Raw genomic sequence first — 24,047 nt, 5'->3', positions numbered from 1 at the left:
AAAGGTCAAATAATTACTGTTTTTATATTGGGACAGTACATTTCATATTTCAACCAAAAAGACCAAAAAAATGCAGTTTAAACTCAAAAGGCACAACATTTAAAACACAGAAAATAATGGCATCTCTCAGATGCCTTATTTGTAAATCAAACAAACAAGTACACAAATTTTGTTCCCTTCCCTCCCTCCCCGCATTGTAAGCCCACAAGCTCTTTCCAGAGTCTTGAGTTTTGATGCCAGGTGGCATGTAGCATTGTGGACTTGTGAGGCGCTTAGATGTAGCAATTAAACAAAACGCTTGAGAGGTCTTACGAATGCCATTCGAAAGGGACCTCAAAGTGCAGGCATATCTTCTTCAGACATGTTACAGGCTGAGCTGGCTCTTTGAACACTATCCCTCTGCTTTAAATCCAGGAAGCAGATTTTTAAAAATGCAAAAGGCATACAAGTTGTATTTCAGTGCAAATCTTCAGCTGGTAATTGGAAAAGATTCCAACAATTAAAAAAATTCCTTTGTCACCTGCCCCTCCCACCAATCAAAGTCAAAATGAAGGGGGTGAGGGGAACCCCGAAGTGTTATGATGACTTTGGAATCACTGAGGAATCTGCTACTTCCAATTAAATCTTTTTTTAATACATTAAGGAATCATTAAAAAAAAACATGAAAAAGATCTTGCTTTGTGTAGACTGCTCTTCATGTATCAGATGAACTCCAGCGCAGACTATGTTTGAACTTGAAGGTGGAGGCGCTTGACGTCGTGCAAGGCTGAGGTGTGCCCGTGACCACAGCACAGTGGGGGCCCAGGGTGGGTGCCCACCGCGAGCGAGCCAGCGTGGAGCCCTCCAGTTGCGGTGCGCCTTGGATTTTAAGAATGTTCTATTGTTTTGTGACACATGCTCTACTTCAGCATCACAGATTTTACAAATGGTTCCAATTCAATGAAAAGGATTCACCAGAGGCTTGACAATATCAAGCCCTCAAAAAGATGAATGCAAAAATATTATGGGGAATGAACCAATTTTGTAGCTACCTACATACAAAGTGGCTAGAACATCTATAAAAGCACAAAGTCATAAGAATTTATTTTCCATTACATTAGTTTATATAAAATGAATAAATAGTATTTATAGATTTCATGTGTTTTATGTACATATACATGTGCTCTGTTTTTAGCTTAAATAAAAATGCTACAAAGTGGGAGACCACTTACAGGAGAAGTAATAACCAAAGAGAAAAAAAAATCAGCCTTTTAAACTATCAACCCAAAAGACTCCATAAAGAAGTTTCTTGGTGAATCAAAAAATAAACAGCCCAGAGAGGAATTCTCATACGGAATCCCTCCTGTTCACCTGCACCACAGACAGTAGAAATGTGGACTTTTTCTTTCACTGATGATGGCTACCAGCTCAGCTAGTGCCAAAGCTCAGTTATTGCTGAAAGTTAAATAAGAAAATAGATTAGACTTGGACCAAATGTCACTTATTTGGGGAAAAAGAGAAAAGAAAAAAAAGAAGGCGGCATAATCACTTTTGTTAAGTGGGAAATGGAGATCTCATTTATCTCTGAGGTAGGAAAAAAAATGTTCCAGAGACAAGTAGCATTACCAAACTTGGAGGGGGAAATGTGCCTTGAGACAGCAGATGACAGCAAGTTCCCAAGACCCACACACACAGATTGTACCGTTTTGTTTGCGAGAAGAAACAATGTTGGAACTTCCCTAAATTGTGCAATCCCAGAGACACGCTGTCAAGGTGTCTGTTTTAAAGTGAGGACTGCTCTCTCCACATGTGGTGGGTACGTGGGGAATCGGCCTGGGCTGTGCCTGGAGGGCACTTCCAGGAGGTGTCCCCACTTCCTCACAGGGCCAGGGCTGGGGCTAAGTGCTCTTCAATTTCACTTTCAAAGCTTACTTCTGAGTTCTGAGATCCCGATCTCAGCTTCCAAAGATCATTTCCCTCAGCTTAGTTTCCTAAGCACAAGTCACATTTGGACATTTCTCCTAGGAAAGTAACAGCAAGCCAGAAAACAGAACGGTCTGGTCAACTACATGAAGACAGTAAAGAAGAGGGGGGTGTGTGTGGGGGGGTGCTGCTGAGATGTGAAAATTGCTCATTCAGTCTAAGAATTCTTGGATGCTTCGAATTGATTGGAATGTACAGTCTCGTAGAGACAAATTTTGAGAGACACACACATACAGAGGCTAGTAGATGCAATCAGAAACCCAATCCTACGAACTTCCTCAAAAACTTTGACAAAGCTGATTTGGTAAAGGTGGTACACTGAAGTTTGCGTGCAAGAGTATCATGGGTAGGTCCCATACGCTACCTAATCAGATCCATCGGGACAACCAGCAGGGCGGCAGCTAGGTGACCACTGTCTCCTATAGCCCGAGACATGTCTTGCGACTGTCCTGGAGCTTTATTCTCTTGATGCCGGAGCTGGAGTAACCCTCGTCGCTACCGAGGCTCTGCATGCTGCCCCGCTCGTCAGAGTCACTCACGCTGCTGCAGCTCCAGTCCAGGTCCCCTGGCAGGCAGTCTGTGCTTTCCACGTCCACGTCGATTTCTTCTGTGGGGAGGATGAGAGAGACAGACACACATGGGTGGGGCATTCTACGAAGAACTCAGGCTGTGAACCTCTATGCTCCCTTTGGGCGCATGGGTGGCTGGAAGGGGGGAGGGGGACTCACCCCTGTCAGAGTCGGAGCGCTCAGAGGAGACCGTGGATCCGATGCTGTCCATCCGAATCCTCTCGATCCCCAGCTTCTCCAGCTGCCTCTTCAGGTGCCGCTGCTCACGCTGCAGCTGGTCTATTTGGTGAATGGCTTTTCTGTCACAATCTTCAAGTTTCTACAAGTCAAAAGGTAGTTGTTGGAACCCATATGGAACTTTCCAAATTGCCAGTGACCCTCCATATTTCACTTCTAGCAGTGAAATGTGTCATTGGCCCCAGACGTCATATGGTGTGTCACTTGGCAGCCTTGTTTCCATGTTTATTAGATGGCGGGTGACTGGGGGCTTCACAGGGCACTGGGGGTGAGCCAGATACTCTGACATCTGTACCCCTCAATCTTGGGAGTTGAAAAGCTGGCAGGAAGGAATCCACAGCTCCGTTTCCTGGTCTGTAGCGATCCCAAACACATCATCTCTCTGAACTAGAAAACTGCATGGACTGGGAACTGAGGAAACACGCTTCTCTTTAAAATTATGTTTATTCAAGTACATGCCCCAATTACGTAAGCACTTTTTTGTGTCAGGCCAAATCCCAATTAACTTCTGTTGTTAGCAGGAAATAATAGTCCCTCTTGAAATCCTGATTCCAAATTATCCAACAGAAGAACTCAAAAACAAATTTCCGTAGATGTCTTCTTTTTGCAAATCTACCCCCTAGATTCTCATATTCTTCAGATAATTAAGAAGAGTATTTAACTGTAGCTGTTTTGTTGTAAATAGAGGGTCTTTTTCTCCCAGAATTGTTATATATGAAGGCTAGAATGCTATTTACCTAACTAAACAGTGATTTTGGCTATGGCTCTCAGGAATTCAAACACAGTTCACCTCTCCCTTTGCTGTTCATGCTGGATACTGAGGGTCAGCTCTGGGCTAGCCGCTCATGAGTTTCCCTCATGTATAGTCTATAGTCTAGTAATGGAGACACCACATAGTCATGTAGAACACCACCAAATGTTTACTGTGACAGGAAACAGGTGGCGGAGTCTGGAAGGTCAGCAAAGGCTCCTCTGAACTGGTGAGACCGGTACAGAGATCTGAAGGATGTGTAGAGGTGAAGCAGGTGGAGAAGTAAGGGGACAGCATGCTGCAGAGGGAACAGCACAGTGGCCCTGTGCTTAGAGAACTAGACAAGCACGGAGGACTAAGGAGGAGCTAGACATGGAGTATGGCCCATGTATGCTGCCACAGAGGCCAGGGAGAGCCAGGTCAGGGAGAGCTGGAGCAGACCTGTGACTGTTCTGAGCCACAGAAAAGTTCAAAACAGAGGAACGTGTGTGGCAGGATTGTTCAGGAAGCATGGTGAGCAGATTGGAGTGAAAGGAGGCCTCTGGGGTGGAGTGAAGATGGAAGCAGAGCAGGTTGTGAAATATTTAGGTCATCAAGACGGCTTAGAGAAAGCGTCTGAGGAACAGAGGCTACCCGGGGCCTCCAAGCACCCAGAGAGCGAGGCGGGCCGTTTGCTCTCAGGTGTCTGGGTGTGAGAATACACAGTTGGGTTTGAACATGTTGCATGTGATGTGCCTGTGGGTCATCCAAGAGGAAAGGTGGAGAAATTCAAAAGAGAGGAATATCGTGGAGATACACATCTGTTCTTTATAACAACACACAAACCTTCACTAAACAAGATGAAGAGACATACAAAATACACTTACCTTTATGTGCAATTTAGCTTTTGTTAATAAACTCAACGTTGTATGTCGATTGGATTCAGGTCCAAGCGGCACCAAGCCCTTCAACTTCTCCAGGCACAAGCGAAGATGAGCCCGTCTAGAAAGACAAGATCACAGTAGCATTTGAGCTTCAAAATGGGCTGGAAAGCACCCCATGGAAAAATGGGCTCTAAAAGTGCATGAAGTTGCCCAATTTCATACAAATGGCAAATGCTACCAATGACATGGTTTGAAGCTAGATGATTGGGAAAAACCAACAAGAAGCAAAATTCAGGCTTTCTAAGTGAATTCTATTTATAATACAAATGTTAGGGGTAGGGATTTAATCTGCTATTATTAAGCATATTTATCAGGCTCTCCAGGTTTCTGTAATCCATAAGATATCCAAATCAGAAAACTGTGACATGCTAGGAGGGGAAGCTTTTCAACCCATGCAACCCTTCAACCATTTCAACCCTTTCAAAGCCACTAAATCACTGTATCACTGCTGTCACTAGTATTTACATATAAGAATGACATGTATAGATGTATTACTGAGGCTTTATTTGCTATAGGAAAGATGGAAATAACTCAGATCACCACCACAAGGAGTTGCCTAGAATTATGGTAATGCTTCCATGGGAGGGAAATTCACCTGCAGGCAGGGATGAGAATGTGTTCTGTGGACAGTGAAGAAAGATCTTCCAGTTGGGCACTGGTGGCTCACGCCTGTAATCCTAGCTAGTAGGGAAGCTAAGATCTGAGGATCTCGATTCAAAGTCAGCCCAGGCAAGAAAGTCCGTGAGACTCTTATCTCCAATTAACCACCAGAAGTGGCACTGTGGCTCAAGTGGTAGAGTGCTTACCTTGAGCTGAAGAGCTCAGGTACAGCACCCAGGCCCAGAGTTCATGACCAAAAACAACAACAAAAGATCTCCCAGACACTCTTAAGTGGAAAAAAGCAAAGCATCAAACCTGACACAACTTGTGTGAAAATGGAGGGAAATAATCAATTGTTATGTTTTCTTGTATAATGACTGGCTGGGGAGAGAAAAAGCAGGATATACACATATAAGGTAAGGTAGGAAGGAGAATTTTTATTGAAGTTTTTATACTTTTTTATTGTTCTTTTCAATCTATTGATATTCTAAAAGTTAAAGGTACTTTTATAAAGTAAGGGGAAAGTACGTCATTGTCAATGTGGCACTATTAAAAATGTGCCACACAGCAGAGGAGAGCTCTTTCTCTATTTTGGGGTCTGACTGGCTGGTGCAATGGGACCGAATAGGAGCGTGACCAAGTCTGGCTGAGGAGGAGGTCCGCTCAAGAGGCTTTTGTCAGAGAAGGACCAGACACGTAGAATCCCCACAATGTTGCAAGTTTACATGATTAAAACTTGGCTTGAACCTTACTCTAGAATCCAGCAGATTTCATGAACATGAGAAACAGATTAAGATTCAGAAGCTTTTGTTGAGACCACCAGCCCCTAAAGCCTTCCTAAGACACAGAGAGTGGGCCTCCATTTTCTAAGTGTTTTGCTTATAGCTAATATTCCCTGGGAGGTTCCTGACACTTTCCTGCATTGTTTGGTATTGGTCATTTAATCATGTGCTGCCAACTCCTTAGGAAGCTGGGGTTGGGGCTTAATCATTGCTCTGTAGCCACAGTGGCTCCAGCACACACACTTAATAAGTGTTTGCTGATGGATTGTATCATCTGAACAACTAGACTTTGGACTGTTGGAGGCCAGAGTCCATCTCTATTACATCTCTGCATGTGCTTCCACACACAACTACTTGGGGTAGAGCTCCTTAGCACCCAGGAGCTACTCTTTAGCTGAACTGGGAAATGATGAATGTCTTTTGGTCTTGCCCTTTCTTCCTCTTAAGAATCTTTCTATATTAGCAAGAGCTGGGAATGCAGACCAAAAGAAGAAAGGCATATCAGAAAGCTGTAGCACAGGAAAATAGTTTCATATTGACCAATTCACATTGACCAATCCATCAAGACAGGATATTCCCCCAAGGCAAATCTACTGTATTTTTTTTTTTTGTCAGTGCTGGGAATCAAACCCAGGGCCTAGTAAGTATTCTACCATATAGCTATATCCCTTAGCCACTTGTGTTTTGAGATAAGAGTCCTACTGTTTAGCTTAGGATGCCTCCTGTCCCAGTGTCTTGAGTGCTGGGATTACAGGCATGTGCTACCACAACCAGTGATCTAATTAATACCTGCTGCTCTCATACCTTTCTTGTAAGGTTCAAGCATCTGAATCATGACGAATTGGTCCTGGATGTTCCAAGGGCCTCTATTCGTGACTTGAGGAATACAATCCTCACTTCTCAGCCAGGAAGAGGTAAGGACACACATATTTTACAGTTTTTCAAGATTCCCACTTGAAGTCCACTCCTGTCCAAGTGGAAGAGCCACAAGCAAAGACCTACATCAACACTAGCAGGCTGCCCCTCCCCTTGCTGCAGGGGGGCCAGTTAGAACATCAGGAGCTATGTGCAAATGTTAACCTTAGACAGTATTCTTTAGAACATACTGTGTTATTGGAAACACTTTGAGGAAGTATAGTCACTTCTAGGGTTACATTAGTGACTTGCCACTTATGTGTTCTCACTGTAAAGTCTGCAGACTAGTTTTCAAGTTGAGAGAAAAAGTTCAAAGTTAAAATTACATTTGGACATCTTTCAGCCTGCTTGTTGGCTGCAAAGACTGCATGACTCAGAACAGTGCATATTAGTCTTTTAATGATGTGGTATATGTATAGATATGAGTATGTAAAGTTTTTAGGAAGTTTGTCTACTGATAAGAAATATAAGAAAGTCATCTTTCAATGCATCATCATTTCTAGCTGTACTGGAGCCCAGCCCAGAAAACACTGCTTTCACTACCTAAATGTGGGTTTCCAAAGAATTCTTCCAGTGTGCAACTAGAAATAAGGCTTTGGACTAATTGAAGCTGAGGGTAGTACCTGTTTAGTCAGTCCTTTTTTGTTTTTCTTAGTTCTACAAAATTAGGCTCTGAATTCTTTCTGGATTTTTGCAGACACTCAAAGCTAACTTTTGCCTTTGGCAGTGCCTGCCTTAACCATTGGGTGCCTAATTGCTGGAGCCTGATGGTTGTCCTGTCCCATTCATACCATTGCCTGGGCCAATCACAGAGGGAGAAATATATATTAAGCAGTTAGGTTTGACCCCTGTACCAGATAAGAAAGCAAACAGATTCCTACTGAGAACCCTCAACCCTGAGACAGCCCGACACACACACACACACACACACACACACACACACACACACACACACACACACACACACACACACACACACACACTCCTGGGGTCTGGAATTCTTTAGCCAGCCTTGAGTATCCATAAAACTCCCAGATCAAGAGCAAGCAGCACAAGCACCTACCAAAGATTACTTATGAGTCCCTGCCCCATTTTAACCCACCTCTAATTCCTCTCAGGGAACTAGAAGGGATCTTGCTACAGATTGTCAACAGTAAGCCACCTAGTTTTCTTTTTTCTTTCTTTCTTTTTTTTTTTTTTTGTCGGTTGTGGGGCTTGAACTCTGGGCTTGGGCGCTGTCCCTGAGCTCTTCAGCTCAAGGCCAGTGCTCTACTACTTGAGCCACAGTTCCACTTCCGGTTTTCTGGTGGTTTATTGGAGATAAGAGTCTGGACTTTCCTGCTCAGACTGGCTTTGAACCGTGATCCTCAGATCTCAGCCTCCTGAGTAGCTAGGATTACAGGCGTGAACCGCTGGTGCCACCTAGTATCTTAATCTGACCCCTCCTCTTGTCTCTCCCACCACCACTTCTTCTCCCTAAGACAGTCTTCTTCCTGTTGCCAATGGCTTCTCAGTTCCCAGCCCTGACAGAAAAGGGTTGTGCCAAGTGCTGGCTCCTCCTGCTTCTAAACTGCCTATTTTGGAGCCGAGCCATACTGTTCTGCACCTAGGTTATGAACCTTAACAAGCTTTGCCTGCTGGATCACTAAAGATCTCTTTAATTTTTTTTGATTTTTTTTAATTGTGAAAATACCATACAGAGAGGTTACAATTACATGGGCAAAATAACGAGTGCATTTCTTATCAAGTATTGTTGCCTCCTCCTTTATTTCCCCTTCCCATCCATTCCCATTACCCAATCCCCCCCACCAAAGTTATAAAGTTCTTTTTCGACATAAAGATCTCTTTAATTTTTGAATATGTCCTGATACAGCAGCATAAGGAAATCATATATTGACTTTATAGAAATATAAGAAAGTCATCTTCCAATATATCATTTCAGGTTAGACTAGAGCCCAGCTCAGAAAACACAATTTCCACTACCTAAACGTTGATATTAGTATAGTGATAAAAGATAATGGTTTGGAATACTGGCATTGTCACTTACTCCATTTGATCTTGAACAAATTACTTAACTTGACAGCATGAGTGTCTCCCCAGGTAGCACACGGCTGACTCGATCTGCTTGAGGGCCACTGAGCATATGGTGACTGCCCTCAGGCCTGACACAAAGCAGTAGTCCATATATGGCTGCACTTTCAGTCTTAGCTTCCTCTGCAGCAGGCTTATTACTGTAAGCCACTATAGCATTATAATATTCCTTTTATAATCTTTTTATAATATTCCTTCCATAATCAACCTGGAGAGCCACCTTTCAGAGAACATAAACTCACTCACACAGCAAGAAGAAAGTATAACATATGTAGGAACAAACTTAAAACAGTTTGGGAAGGATCTATGGGAAGAACACTATAAAATGTTGCTGAAGGACACAGGAAAATCTGAGTAAGTGGAAAACAGCACATTCCTGGATATGAACCCTCAAAGTAAAAATGCCAATGTTCCCCAAGCTTGTCTACAAAGTTAAAGCGATTCCAAGAAAACAAAGTCCCAACAGTATTCTTTAATTCATTAAATGCTGGGAAATTAGTCTAAACTTCATCTAGGAGAATAAAAGTGTGAGACACTGCCAAAGTTTTTGAAAAAGAATAATGAGGAGGAATGTTTTGTACCAGATATTAAATTGTATTATAAAGCTTCAATAATTAAAAACACAGTAGTACTTATGCAGGGACAGACAAATCAAGTGAAAGAATAAAAATGCTCAAAAACAGACCTAAGGAAATAAATTTAGCACATAATAGAGATAACACTGCAAGTTCTTATGTGTGTGTTGGGGAGGTTCTTGTTCTAAAAATGGCAAGTCAACATCAAAATAATTGCCAGTATTTTTCACATGACATATAGCTCTATTACTTTCCCTCGACTCTTGTTGGCCAGAAACGATGGAAAAGTAAATATCCAAGAGAAGGAAGTTACTACTGAGGGCAGGCAGCTCTGGCTGTTGCAGAAGTTGCTAAAACAATGACAGAAGGCACTCAGGCTGACTGGTGTGTCCTTAGCCAACTCTGAGGGCATTGCTCCTTATTTCTGCCTCCATACCCAAGCTTCCTTGATTGTATATGTCTCCCTCTTTCATAGGCTGGTTGGTCTGTAAATCAAAAACCAGATTCAATGAAAAGATGAACCCCGTAGGTAGATGATGCTATTTGGATTTGTATGCTCCTCAAGGTTGAGAGTGTGTAACATGGGGGCATGAGCTTGTGTGGTACGCATGTGTGCCTGTTTGGGAGAAATGCCATCATCAAAGATTACTTTTCTTTATTGAAGATTTACTTGGAATTACTCTCTCCTTCAGAATTTCATAGCAAAATATAGGACAAAAAATAACTAAGGTCAGAGACGAGTGTATGAATGAAATACTTAAGTATATCTTATGAATCTTTTTGTAGAATCTAACTTTTAATTATACATACTATACATATGTATAATAATTAGTACTTGCTAGTAAAGTTCTGGATAAGTAATTACATTCACAGGTGAAACATATTTAACTCTTTCATTCATTTATTCCATGAGAATTTTTCAAAGGATTACTATGTGTTGCTATTTTCCTCCTAGGTAATGGATATATGCTGAACAAGACTGAATTTCTTCATCTGAGGTACTTAAAGTTTAGTAAGCACATATGTATATGAATTACTATAGATATATCTGAGTTACCTGTAAACCAAATATCAGCTCCTACCTAAATTTTAGAACGGGCTCTCTTCTGCCTATCAAACATGTTCTTCCTCTTACCTCACCTACAAACATCTTTTTTAACTTAACTTACCCTGAAAGCTTTTCAAGTTTTCAAAGCGTGACACAATATTCTTTTCCTTTGTAAGCAGCTCATATCCATCCATTCATCCATCAGTCCGTCCATCTATCCACACAACGTGGACCTACTATGTACCTTCTGTTTCTTTCAAGAACAATTCTTTGATTTCCTGTTAACTCACTGGAGCCTAGAAATAATTATACATCGGTAGATGTATAAACAATTATATATCTGATTTAAAGAGCTTGAATTTGGAAAGTGGAGGTATGGCTCAAATGATAGAGTGTTATCCTTGAGCAAAAAACACCAAGCAGAAGGGAGAGTCCCCTGAGTTCAAGCCTTATTAACAACACACACACACACACACAAAGTGTTTGAATTTGGTGTGTTTGGCAATTTACCTCCTCTTAACTTCTCTCAGTGCTAGTTTTTCCATTAAAATTGGGCCTGAGATTATAACCAAAAAAGAAAGAGTAACCTATTTAGTGCTGAGGTTTTCCTGTATTCTCTTCAACCTTAGTGTAGCTACAGACTCAACCGGTTAAAAACTATTGTAAATCCTATAGGATAAATGAAGTTTGAATAGAAACTACTCTTTAAAAGTAATTAAGGTCTGGATTGAGAACAAAGCTTCACTATCTTAAATAAAAAATTCAAGTGAAACCAAGTCATGCTTTGAGGGGTAAAAGTATCCTTCCTCTCAACAATCCCTTAATAAACAAGTGCCAAATGTATCATTATTAACTTAATTGGAACCCTGGAAGATTTTGAAGATTGTTCACAATTGTACTGAGAAGTTTTTGTAGAAAATATAAATGTAGTAAAATACAGTGTTAGTCCATTTTAAAGATATAAGATCACTTCTTTACTAAAGTATAACATATTTAAGTATACCTTGTTAATATTTATTTCACAGAACCTAATTTTTAAATACAATATATACATTATGAATAATACTTGCTAATTCTTTTTTTGTTGTTGTTGTTGGTCATGGGGCTTGAACTCTGGGCCTGGGTGCTGTCCTCAGCTCTTCAGCTCAAGGCGAGCGCTCTACCACTTGAGCTACAGTGCCACTTCTGGTTTTCTGGTGGTTTATTGGAGATAGGAGTCTCACGGTCTCTCCTGCCCGGGCTGGCTTTGAACCGCTATCCTCAGATCTCAGCCTCCTGAGTAGCTAGGATTACAGGCGTGAGCCACCAGCGCCCGGCTATACTTGCTAGTTCTATACCACCCTTTGACTATTTTTTTTGGTGCTGGTAGTGAGACTTGAACTTAGGGCCTGAGTGCTGTCCCAGACAAACAGCTGTCAGAGTGGTGCAATGTATACCACAGCCGGTCCAATATAAAGAGCTTGCTCATTTGCAACGTAAAAACCCCCAACAGAAATAACTACAGGAACCTGCAATTAGTTACAACAGTCTTTCAAAGGAGACCTACTGAGGGCTGGGAATGTGGCTTAGTGGTAGAGTGCTTGCCTAGCATGCATGAAGCCCTGGGTTTGATTCCTCAGTACCACATAAACAGAAAATGCTGGAAGTGGTGCTAGGGCTCAAGTGGAAGAGTGCTAGCCTTGAGCAAAAGAAGCTCAGGGACAGCGCCTAGGCCCTGAGTTCAAGCTCCAGGACTGGCCAAAAATAAGTAATAAGAGTCCTATTGAAATCCTTTCTCATACAGATGAGATGCCACTGAAATCCTGCTTGACCAAATGGAAACACCAGTTTAGACCAGGCACTGAGTCTTCCCACAGAACACAAACACAAATCTTTTGTCATAGGGTCAAAAGACTCTGACAGAGGTGATCTCTCTAGAGCAGCTGCCTGATTCCAGAAAGGCCTGCACATTGCCATTCCAGAAAAAAAAAAAAAAAAGGGGGCATCTCTACTATTAAAGGAGATACTAGAATCTTCTTTTGGAAGAGTTCATTCTGACTGCTGACTATCGGCTGCAGCCCAGTTTGTATTTGCTGTAACTTCATTGAAAAGCAGTTAAACCAGTGTAATTCTCAACAAAGAGGAAAATGCAGCAGAATTATTATCAATAAAGAACACATAATGGCAAAGGCGTAAAAAATTTCCTATAGTCTAACAATAATCAATTAACTATTACAAAAAGTAATCGTAGCTAGTGCCAGTGGCCTATACCTGTAATCCTAGCTATTCAGGAGATCTGAGGATTATGGTTCAAAGCCAGCTTGGGACAAAGTCTGTGAGACTCCAATAAACTACTCAGAAAAAAGCCAGAAGTGGTGTTGTGGCTCAAATGATAGAGTAGTAGTAGCCTGGAACATGAAGAGGCTCAGTGATGAGCTCAGGCCCCTGAGTCCAACCCCCAGGACTGGTAAAGCAACAACAAAAGCCAATAATATAAAGTTACATAAACCTGGGATATCTTTGGTAAGAGATGTGCAAAACTTATATTGAAACACTACAAAATTCAAAATTTTAGAGACAGAAGAGAGGCCTTCATAAGTTAATATACATAATAAATCCTGGATGGAAATACCTCATGTGTAATATTAATTTATGTTGGGGCTACAGGCATGGCTTAAGTGGCATAGTGCTTGCCCCAAAAGCCCTCAGTTCAAGCTCCAGTGCTGAAAAAAATTATACTGGAATTATCCTATTTTTATTTAAAAAAAAAAGAAATCAAGGGATAAGGAATTGATAGGCTGATTAAAAAATTGTCAGAAAAGCTAGGTACCATAGCTTGCACTTGTAATCCCATATACCCAGGGGAAAGACATAAGGGGAATAGCAATTTGAGGCCAGCTCAGGCAAAAAAATTAGTGAGACTTCCCTCATCCCAACAAATAAAGCAGGTATGGTGGTTCACACCTGTAAACCCAGTTACATGGGATTGTGGTCTGAGGCCAACCTGGGCAAAAACATGAGAACTTAAAAAATAAATCAAAAGCAAAAAGAATGTGGTTCAAGTTGTAGTGCACCAGTCTAGCAAGTATAGGGCCCTGAGTTCAAGGAAAAAATTGTCAGAAAAATAACTGCTGAAAATAGCTAATAGCAAAAAAAAAAAAAAAAAAGGAAGGAAGAAGAGCACAGATGTGCTTTACCAGATCCTGAACTGCATGCTAAAACCTCAATGATTCAAACATTATAAACAGGCATAGAAAGAACCAATGGGCTAATGGATTATAAAACCTAAGTCTAGAAACAGACTTAGCCATAAACAGAGGCAGTGACTTCAGTCAATGAGAGCTGACTTCCTGAAGGTAGATGATAAGCTGGACAATCACGTGATAGAGAGGGGGGTAATATCTTTTATACATATCCTTTATATTATGGAATTTGTTTTTTAAGAAAAAGGTAAAGTCCTTAGTAGAAACTTGTACAAAGGCTATTTAACAGGAAATACAGACACGTGTACACACCCATGAAAACTGTTCAGTTGTGCCAGTAATATAAGAAAGCATTTGTGTGCTGGTGGCTCACGCCTATAATCCTAGCTACTCAAGAGTCTGAGATCTGATGATTTTGGTTTAAAGCCAGTACAGGAAGGAAAGTCTGTGAAGCTCTTTTTAATGGTTAATCTCCAATTAACTACTAATTAGCCAGAAGTGGAACCATGGGTCAAGTGGAACAATGTCAGCCTTGAGTTTAAAAAGCTAAAGGACAGCACCCAGACCCTGAATTAAAGCCCCAGTACCAGCCCTCTACCCGCCCCCGCCAAAAAAAAAGCGAAAGAAAAGAAAAAAGAAAATGAAATGCAAATTAAAATAAGTACCTTATGTGAATTTTTGTTATTACTTTTTGCTTATCAAACTATTAGAAGAAAGTATAAGGAAAATACCATATGCAACCTGCCTGGTGGGCCGCCTTGCAATCCACACCAACCATCATAAAAATCTATACATATTTAATTCCACAGCTATAAATTTACCTTATGGAAATAATTATGATGTTGGATAGCAAGGGCTGAGACTCTTTGGACTCTGTACCCCCCATACCTACTATAGTGCATCTGCGGTGTTCACCAAACCCCAGTTTTACATGGCTTTTCTTTCATCTTCCCTCCAATGTCAAGGAAGCTAACCATGGCAATACCATGTCTCATAGTAGAGTCCCCATTCCCTACAATAACACTGTTCTGAATTAGTAAGGTGGCACAGGAAAAGGGTTTTGTCTAAAATCACCCATGTGAAATCAACTTTGTAATACCAAAGACAAAAATATAACCAGTTTAGAATTCATTTACCTGAGTTGGCTTTGTTGAGAGAAACTGGTAACCTATTTTTATGTCACGTAGTAAGGCAAAAGTTGGCTGAAGTGCCACTCTGACACAGAGGTATTCTCTGTAGGAGTCAGCTACAGAGCCAGTCAGGCTATAACAGAAGATGTTTAAACGCCAAGACCCAAAGGGAAAAGGGTCGGAAATGTTCACCTCTGCCTCTGGGATGCAGCAATCAATACTTGTTTAAATGCAGTAAACTGGGTCATTTCCTTCTCTTGGTCTAAACCAAATGAAGAATTAAGACCTTACAAGACAAATCCCAAAAAGAAAGGGAAGAACATAGAGGCTGAGATTTGAGGAGTGTGGTTTGAAGCCAGCGCAGACAGGAAAGTCTGTGAGACTCATCTCCAATAAACCACTCGGAAAAGCTGGAAGTAGCACTATGGCTCACCTGGTAGTGTTTAGCCTTGAGCCAAAGAAGCTCCAGGATGCCTAGGCCCCTGGGTTCAAGCCTCCCAATTGGCGCGCACACACACACACACACACACACCCCAAAACTATAGTAAGCCTAAGAACCTTTACCTGAAGAAATAAGGAAAAAAAGTTTTTCTTCATGAGGACTGAACCCAGGGCCTTATACATGTTAGGCAATTGCCCCCAGCCTGAAGGGATGACATTTTAATAATAACACAAATACCTAAATGAATGGTTCAAGGATGAGAAGAAGTAGAGGCTTTTCAGCAAAAAACAGTCTCACTTTACTGAGTTTGCTGCGAAGGCAAGAAGAAGGGAGAAAGTCTAAAGATGAAAGGGGCCCCAGGTGACCACCTTCCCATTTGAAGAGGACGCTTTTGAGTTTCTAGCTCATGATATGTAAATCCCTAAAGCACAAAGGAAGCTCCCACTGAAAACACTGTCAGTCACAATCACAGCAATTACCAAGGAAGAAGGCAGGATGAGGGAGGAGCACATGTGTGGAGAGGCACCCTGAACATCACACACAACAAATTCCAAGATCCTTCTTGCCAGCCAAGGGCCTGGACTGCTCTTTCACCAATAAACTAAATATCATCCAGATCCTGACTTTCAGGGTCAAGCTCCTTTTCTAATGAGGGTTTTGTGCAGCACAACTACACATATTTACAGTGCCATCATTACTCATTACCTTTTTGTTCATTCAAGGCACTGAGGAAGCCATTCAATTTAGATGGGTACCCCCCATTTCAAGTTGATGGGAGCTCAGAGACTAGGATGAGGCTTGTTCAATGGTTCTCAGTTCTAGCTGCACATGAGAGTCACCTGGGGAGCCCTTGAAAATACTAGTGCAGTTTCAGCTCAAACCAATTAAATCAGAATTGCTGAGAGGTCTGGGCAGTGTGAGTGTGTGTGTTTGTGCGCGTGCGCAAGCGTGCATGCTTGTGTGTAAATTTCAGGCTCATGCCTAAAATAATCAGTGCCCTGAGCTCAAGTCCCATACACGCACTCTCTCTCATATAGACACACATATATTATTTATTAGTGAGAGTTAAACACTCAGTGGAGAGGGGTGAACTTGATTCCTACCATAGGCAAAAATGCCAGTAATTGTGGAAGCAAAGGACTTGATAAAATTATTTGCTCTACTTTTATATACTTAAAATTTTCTACAAGAAAAAGTTATTTTAGGACTAAGAAGATGGCTCAGTGGTAGAGTGCTTGCCTTGCATGCATGAGGCCCTCAGTTTGATACCTCAGCACCACATAAACAGAAAAAGCCGGAAGTGGCGCTGTGGTAGAGCACTAGCCTTGAGCTGAAGAGCTGAGGGACAGCGCCCAGACCCAGAGTACAGATCCCATGACACACACACACACACACACACACACACACACACACACAAACTTTTCCTCTACCTAAGTGATATATGAGCAGTACAGTATTTTTGTAAAGTAGAAAATTCATCAAAACTCCCCATACCCCACCTCCAAAATCTAACTCACCTATTCTTCTCCATTTCATTGTGTGTTGATCTGAAAGAGAGAACAATAAGAAAATATTAAGATTATTTTTGTCTCAACACCATTATTTTAACTTCTTATTCAGTCTTAGGTTAGTGTAAATATCTGAAGTAAGAGTCAAGAAGCAGTGACATACTGCCATGCATTTCCTAGTGGAAAAGTGATCCTTTTTTAAGAAAGGAAATAAAAGGGTCTATTTATACAAAGAGAAAAACAGCTGCACAATGCAATGTGAATTTTGGTTATATAATACCACAAAGCTTTCTTTAGACTAGCAGTAACACAGTGGAGGTGGTACCCTTGTCCAGCCTTGGTAGTTTTTTTTTCTAGGAGAAGCATGTACCAAAACTTGGTAAGTTACTTAATTACAGTGTATAGTTTTATTTTGCTTTTTACTTTATACTTATTTAACTATAGCATAAAGGGTGTTTTAAAAAATTTATTTGGTACCAGTCCTGGGGCTTGAACTCAGGATATGAGTGCTGTCTCTGGAGCTTCTTTTGCTCAAGGATGGTACACTACCACTTGAGCCACAGCACTACTTCTGGCTTTTTCTGAATAGCATATTGGAGATAGGAGTCTCACATACTTCCTGCCTGCCTGTGCTGGCTTTGAACATGATCCTCCATCTCAGCCTCCTGAGTAATTAGAATTAGTAATTACAGGCATGAGCTACTGGCACCTGGCTACAGTGTATAGCTTTAAAGGATAAAATAACTTCCCTCCCTAATCTTTCAAGTCACTGTCTTATATCCAACCCCTGAAAAATGCTACTGCTAAATACCTATCAAATAATTTTAGGAAGAAGTTTCCAAAACTTAGCTCCACATAATGGCAATAGGCTGGTTAAAGCAGAAGCTGGGTTTGTGAAAACTGATGTTCAGCTTTGCTACTCCTGGTTGGTACTACAGGAATAAATATTTTCTTTTTCTTTTTTCTTTACAGTCCTGTCTTTGGTTAACCTCTGTGTAAAACAGGAATAAAAATAATTACCAATAATCTACTGAACAGGCATGGATCAATGAAGTAGCAACTGTAAAAGTGAGTAGAGAGCCTTGCATCAAAGGTGCAGTGGAGGTGAAATCATATTATTAGTGTGTTTATGGCTGATCTTGAAGATAGGTCTGGTCTAAGACTTTATGGACAGCTGTCCACAGAGTCACAAGGAGTCAGTCAATGTGGCCCCTTCAATGTCCTTCTCAGACAACCCTCCCACTCCTGAACAGGTTAAGAGCTTAAGGAACTTCCCTGCCTTATAAAGGAACTGAATCTTGACCTTCCTTATGGGAATTCTAATCAGCTTAGGAGTTTACTCCCCAGCTCAGATAATGAATTCAGTGGGGGCATAATCAGTACTTACTAGGCCTAGGAGATAAGTTCTCATAGCTGTCTGGGAGGAGTATTACCCTGTGAATTGTCAGCCACACATTTGCATCACTGGCACCACCACCACCAAATTCACTTACATCACATACAAGGGATATTAGGAAGTATGTTTGTGCAGGGGCAGAGGAATATCTTTAAGTAGGAAATGTGTAGCCCAGCATTAAAATTTTTCTTTTACAAGAACCCCTCCCCAGAGAAATTTTATTCATTCAGAAAAACAAATGACCAAATAATGACAGTATTTGAAGTTTTAGAATATTTGTTTTCTAGGTAAATGATATATTGACCTCTAAATTGGCTAACTTAAAAAGTTTTCAGTTGAAGTCAGGTGGCTTACACTTGTAATACTACTGCTACTCAGGAGTCTGAGATCTGAGGATCATGGTTCAAAGCCAGCTAGAGCAATAATGTCTATGAGACTCATCTCTAATGAACCATCAAAAAAGCTGAGAGTGAAGCTGTTGGCTCAAGTGGTAGAGGGTTAGTCTTGAGCAAAAAAGCCCTGGGACAGCTCCAGGCCTTGAGTTCAAGTCCCAGGTCAGGCCACACACAAAAGAAGTTTTCAGTTGATTTACTTGGTTATATCTATAAGCCTGAAGAACATCATTCAGAGGATTTATTTCCTTCAATGGCCAGCAGATACCAAAGTTAACAATGTATTACAAATCTTTGACTCTTCTCAAAGCATGTGGCATTTTACTTTTAAATGGGAATAATAAGTTTAAAGTCTGACAGCTCTTTTAAAAAAATAGATGAAAGTATATGGACTACAGCTGGTCAAGATTTCCCTACTTAAGCAGACAAAAAAACCATCTCTGGTAGTAGTAGGATAGAAAGGTACTTAGGTGAAAACAAGAGCACACAGGTTGCTCGTACTAAAGTATGTCCAGAGTTTTTAGAGAAGTAGACTAATCAAGAGTTGTATTTCTATAAGCTTCTGAATTTCCAAGATAAACTTCTCCACAAATTCCACAGGAAGCGCAAGATTTTCCAAACTTTCAACTTTTAGAAACCACAGATTTTATCTGATTACTTAAGAATGTTGAAGACATGATGGTTTTGTGTTTTTTTTTTTTTTTTTGCCAGTCATGGGGCTTGGGCTAACTCTTCAGCTAAAGGCTGGCTCTACCACTTGAGCCACAGCACCACTTCTGGTTTTCTGAGTGGTTTATTGGAGATAAAAGTCTGCCCGGACTGACTTCGAACTGTGATCCTCAGCTAAGTAGCTAGGATGATAGGCATGAGCCACCAGCACCGGCAACATAATGTTTTTATTTATTTATTTATTTTTGGTCCGGTCGTGGGGCCTGAACTCTGGGCCTGGGTGCTGTCCCTCAGCTCTTCAGCTCAAGGCCAGTGCTCTACCACTTGAGCCATAGCACCACTTCCGGCTTTTTTGTTTTTGCTTATATGGTGCTGAGGAATCGAACCCAGGGCCTCGGGGATGCAAGGCAAGCGCTCTACCACTGAGCCACCTTCCCAGCTCCAACATGATGTTTTTAAAGGGAGTCTTTTATCTAACAGAACATTACTAAAGTGTACTAGGTTTGATTTTTTTTAAAAATGGAATTAGTCATAAATGAAAAAAAGCAGACCATTTTACAGTGATTAGGTCAAAGGTTAAGGCAGTATAAAAATATATAGCTTGCTAAGTGCCAATGGCTCATGCCTGTAATCCTAGCTACTCAGGAAACTGAGATCTGAGGATCTTGTTTAAAGTCAGCTCATACAGACAAATCTGAGAGACACTTTTTTCCAATTAACCACCAGAAAGCTAGAAGTGGAAGTGTGGCTAAAATGAGAGAGTACCAGCTTTGACTGGAAAAGCTAAGCAAAACTGTGAGGCTCTAAGTTCAAGACTCAGTAGAGGCACACACAAACATACATACATACATACATACATACATACATACATACATATACATATATATACACACATACATACATACACATATATAATATTATATATTGTATATGTTGTATATAGTGTGAATATATTACAAATAATGTATATATACATATACATACACTGTATCACACAATTTTTCATGTGATTATTGAAGATTTGGTAATTTCACCATTTAAAAGTAAATTCTAGCCAGATGCCAGTGGCTCATGCCTGTAATCCTAGCTACTCAGGAGGCTGATATCTGAGGATCATGGCTTGAAGCAAGCCTGGGCAGGAATGTCTAGTGAGACTCTTATTTCCAGTTAACCACCAAGTAGAGCTGAGGCTCAAAGTGGTAGAATGCTAATCTTGAGCAAAAAAAGCTCAGGGACAGCATCTAGACCTTGGATTCAAGCCTCATGACTGAAAAAAAAAGTTGTTAAAAAAAAACAAACCTAAACCATAAGTATATCTGGGAAATAGGGAAAGTCCTTAGGTTAAAAAACAAAACAAAACACTCCTCACGTCGGGTTACTTATATAGCCACTGTGGGATACAAGAACTTGATGGTCAAGTCTTGAACTTCCTCTTTTACATGTTAGAGCCTGCTTTACTAATGTAAGAAAATACACATGCCTGCAGTTCCAGCTACTTGAGTGGCTGAGGCAAAAGGATGATTAGCCTGGATAAGACCTTGTCTCTTAAATATAAGCAAGGAAATTAAGGAAGACATAAATGAAGAAAACAAATCTCTATATTTCAATTTTAAATAATTATTGATTTTAAAAATCAGCAGCAATTAGAAAATAGCCTTTCTATATACTATTGTCTCTCTAGATGATCCAATATTTGTTTTTGTTGATATTTTTTGTTCTTTTGGAGTTTTAAAATAAACTGCATTTTCACTTCCCAAGAAGTTTAATACCACTGCTAAACCTTTTTTTTTTTAACTGTCCAAGGGAAAATGTACTCCCTCTTACTCATCAGGCAAAGCTACTCAGGAGGTTGTGATCTGCGGATCCTGTTCAAAGCCAGCTTTGTTAGAAAAAGTCTGTGAAGCTCTCCAATTAATCTCCAAAAAGCCAGAAGTAGAAGTGTGGCTCAACTACTCGTAGTGCTAGCCTTGAGCAAAACAGCTCAGGGACAGCACTCAGGCCCTGGGTTCAAGCCCCAGCGCGCGCACACGCACACGCGCACACACACACACACACACACACACACACACACACACGACACACAGTGATTAGATGAGTTCTGTTCATCACCCTTTTCACTCCCACTACAGAGTATCTCCCACACACATACCCAACCTTCCTATGAACTCAGGGAAAAAAAGTTTCAAGATACTAAGCCTACATTACTAACAAGGCTGATTCTTCTCAAATCATGTGTTGCCAAAAATAAAAGCAAACAAAATGAAAAACAAAATGAAAGGCCTCAAAGTTTTTCTAAGCAAATAGTTAAAAATACTGTGACAAAATGCAACTCAGCTTGTTTTGATACTATTACATGATACAAATTAGTATTACTATCTTTCTTAAAGGGCCTTTGTACCCATGCATGGAACTACTGGCTACCACCTTCAGGTGATGTCAAGATGGTAGGACAAGGAAAATCTACCAGATAATTACCAGGTTCACCTTTATATGTCTTCTTAGTCAAGAGTGCAGCCCAAAGCATGCTACTCACATCCTGTGATTCCATAACACTAAGGACCATGGGGTGAGCCAAGGACAAAATATATACCAAGAATGAGTGACTTTTACATTTAAGTGGGAATTTCCTGGTGTTTAATGGTCAGTTTGTATTAAGCCACAGTGGCAACCCATATAGTTACTTGGTGAGGGGAAGATTTGGATTCTAAGTCAATAATGAAAAAATCAAAAATTTTAATTTACTGATATGAAAGGAATAATTGAGTAGATTTAGTAAAATAAGATTGCCTAGCCAACTAATATTTTCAGGGCAAGGAGAGGGACAATGTACAATACCACAAATTATGCTTAGAATGTTAATATGTGATTTCTCTGACCACTGGCCAAATATTCTCCAGTGAGATTCACAGCTTTAAAGAATTATATGTCAATCTATTAGGCTAATATGAAAAAGTTTTATAGCATACTAATAACTTAATATTAAATGTTGCTCCATCAACTGAGAGGAAGATCTTAACCTCTATCCCCTTTACCATTATTAATAGATAGGACAAATTAGATGATCAAACAACTGTTTGATTTTTCATGTCAAAATAAAATCTTAGTATTTATGCCAAGTCAGATACTTTTGCCCAGAATCTACAACAAACGAAGGGGAAAAATACTGTCCCTATTGCTAATATCATTTGAAACTTCCTTTTTCTTTTCCAGAAGGGACCAAAAAACAATTTTTTAAGTTCATTTTAAAAAAGATTTAGATATTCATATTTCCTTGTTCTGTTCAGTCCCCTCAACTTTAACAGAGGAGCTGCTTCCTTTCATGGCATACGACCATGTGTGCATGTTCACTACTTAATGTATTTAATGTATTTACCAGGTTATGATCCAAATAGACAACCCTCAACCTTCCATTTGTTACCTTACAGCATAATCTAAAAGGGAAGGAGGAATATTTACCAAATTACCTGCTACTGCTGTTGTTCTTCTTAGATTTGTTCCTCCGTTTTAAGGCACCTCTGTCCTTGTTATTGTATGGTAACATGGAGGCATAACCATGCTCAGCTTCTAGAAAACCGGAGGATCCAGTTAATGAATGAGTCTAGAACATTTAATACTCTCTCCCCAACCCAGTGTTTCATTTTTTTTCATTTCTTTATCTTTACATGAACATTGTAGAAAATAACTCAGTAACAGAGTAAGGTTGAATTCTGAGAACAATGATGTTGGGTTTTCTTCTTCTTTTTGTTTTGTTTTTAATTGTGTGAATGCCCTCAGTTCGGAGCAGGTGTAAGGAAGATTCCAGCTGCTCATTGTTGGGAAAGACACAGGCAGTGGCTGCGCTCGCCCGGCCTGGGGTCTCCCAGCGGCAACGTCCCGCAGGTTGGTGGGTCCAGTGGGGACCAGTCTCCCGGTGAAGGTGGGGGTGTGGGGCAGACGCGGCGGGCCCGGTCTGGGGAGACCCTGGTGCTCCGCCCAGGGAACCGGGCTCAGGTGAGGCAAACCCGAGGGGGCGGACGGCGAGGTCCCCGGCCCCCTAGTCGCGGGGGCATGAGGAGGCGGCAGCGCTCGGGACAGGGACAGCGGCCCCTCTCTCACCCCCACTCACAGCTTTTGGGGGCAGTGGCGGCCTCCTTTCGGAGCGCGCGTGGGGAGAGCCGGAGGGGTTGGGAGCGCTCGCGGTCGCGCTCTCCGTGCCTCCAACCACCCTCGCCCAGGCGAGGCGCCCGACCCCACGGCTGGACCCCTCAGCACCCACCCCCCGCCCGGGCTTGGACCAGACCCTCCTCCATCCCCGTGCACCTCTCTCCCGCCGCTCCAGATAGTCGGCCGCCTCCAGTAGCATCTGGATGTTCATTCGAACCGCCGCCGCCATTCTGCACCGGGGGCCGGAGCCACGGGACCAACCCCCACTGCCCACTGGCTCACTGCCGCCGCCGGACACCCGCGCCCCTCCGTAGACCCGCTCCGCTGAGCAAGGCAGAGGAGCCTCTCCGGTGACCACCCTCGCCGGGCGGGAGAGGGGGAGGGGGCCGGAGAGCCGGGCACTGCCAACACCGTGACAGAACCCCGAGCAGAGCAGCCGCCGCCACCGCCGCCGAGTGTTTATCCCCGACTCACCGTCCCCCCGCCCCCAGCCCCTTCTCTTGACAGGCCTGCTCTGGCAGCGTCCCTCATTGGGTACCCCCGGGGATGCCCCGCCCCTACCCTTGTGCGATTGGGCGGGGGCTCCATGGCTCCACCCCCAAAGTCCGCTCCTCTCCCTGGTTGGCCACACTTGACAAGGCCCGGGCTCCACCCTCTCTCCCCAATTGGTGACACAATTGGCAACTCCGCCTCGTGCTTCTTCCGTTTTCTATTGGTTCTATACCGAAAACC

General features: G+C 41.8%; 1 protein-coding gene across 2 annotated transcripts; it reads right to left on the bottom strand.

Moving 5' to 3' along the window:
* On the bottom strand, positions 1–23,764 carry Mxd1 (MAX dimerization protein 1). 2 transcript variants are annotated; one of them, XM_013022549.1, is made up of 6 exons: positions 23,472–23,764; positions 22,637–22,736; positions 16,725–16,754; positions 4,386–4,500; positions 2,691–2,850; positions 1–2,569 (listed from the first exon to the last, which is right to left on the bottom strand). In XM_013022549.1, the coding sequence occupies exons 1-6, from the start codon at positions 23,542–23,544 to the stop codon at positions 2,382–2,384; spliced, it is 666 nt and encodes a 221-aa protein (XP_012878003.1). In that variant the 5' UTR covers positions 23,545–23,764; the 3' UTR covers positions 1–2,381. The 2 variants fall into 2 exon arrangements, with proteins under 2 accessions (XP_012878003.1, XP_012878004.1); XM_013022550.1 differs by having other exon boundaries at positions 1–2,566.
* Between the last annotated feature and the right edge of the window lie 283 nt (positions 23,765–24,047).

This window comes from Dipodomys ordii, unplaced genomic scaffold, assembly GCF_000151885.1.
Source record: "Dipodomys ordii isolate 6190 unplaced genomic scaffold, Dord_2.0 Scaffold63, whole genome shotgun sequence".
Classification (NCBI taxonomy): domain Eukaryota; kingdom Metazoa; phylum Chordata; class Mammalia; order Rodentia; family Heteromyidae; genus Dipodomys; species Dipodomys ordii.
The sequence above is the reverse complement of the archived record's forward strand: the minus strand, read 5'-3'. Positions and strand labels throughout refer to the sequence as shown.

Coding starts and splice junctions, on each gene's coding strand:
- Mxd1 (XM_013022549.1), bottom strand. CDS start 23,544: ATGGCGGCGGCGGTTCGAATGAACATCCAGATGCTACTGGAGGCGGCC. Junction 22,737..23,471: donor TCTGGAGCGGCGGGAGAGAG/GTGCACGGGGAT, acceptor CCGGTTTTCTAG/AAGCTGAGCATGGTTATGCC. Junction 16,755..22,636: donor AAGAACAACAGCAGTAGCAG/GTAATTTGGTAA, acceptor TCTCTCTTTCAG/ATCAACACACAATGAAATGG.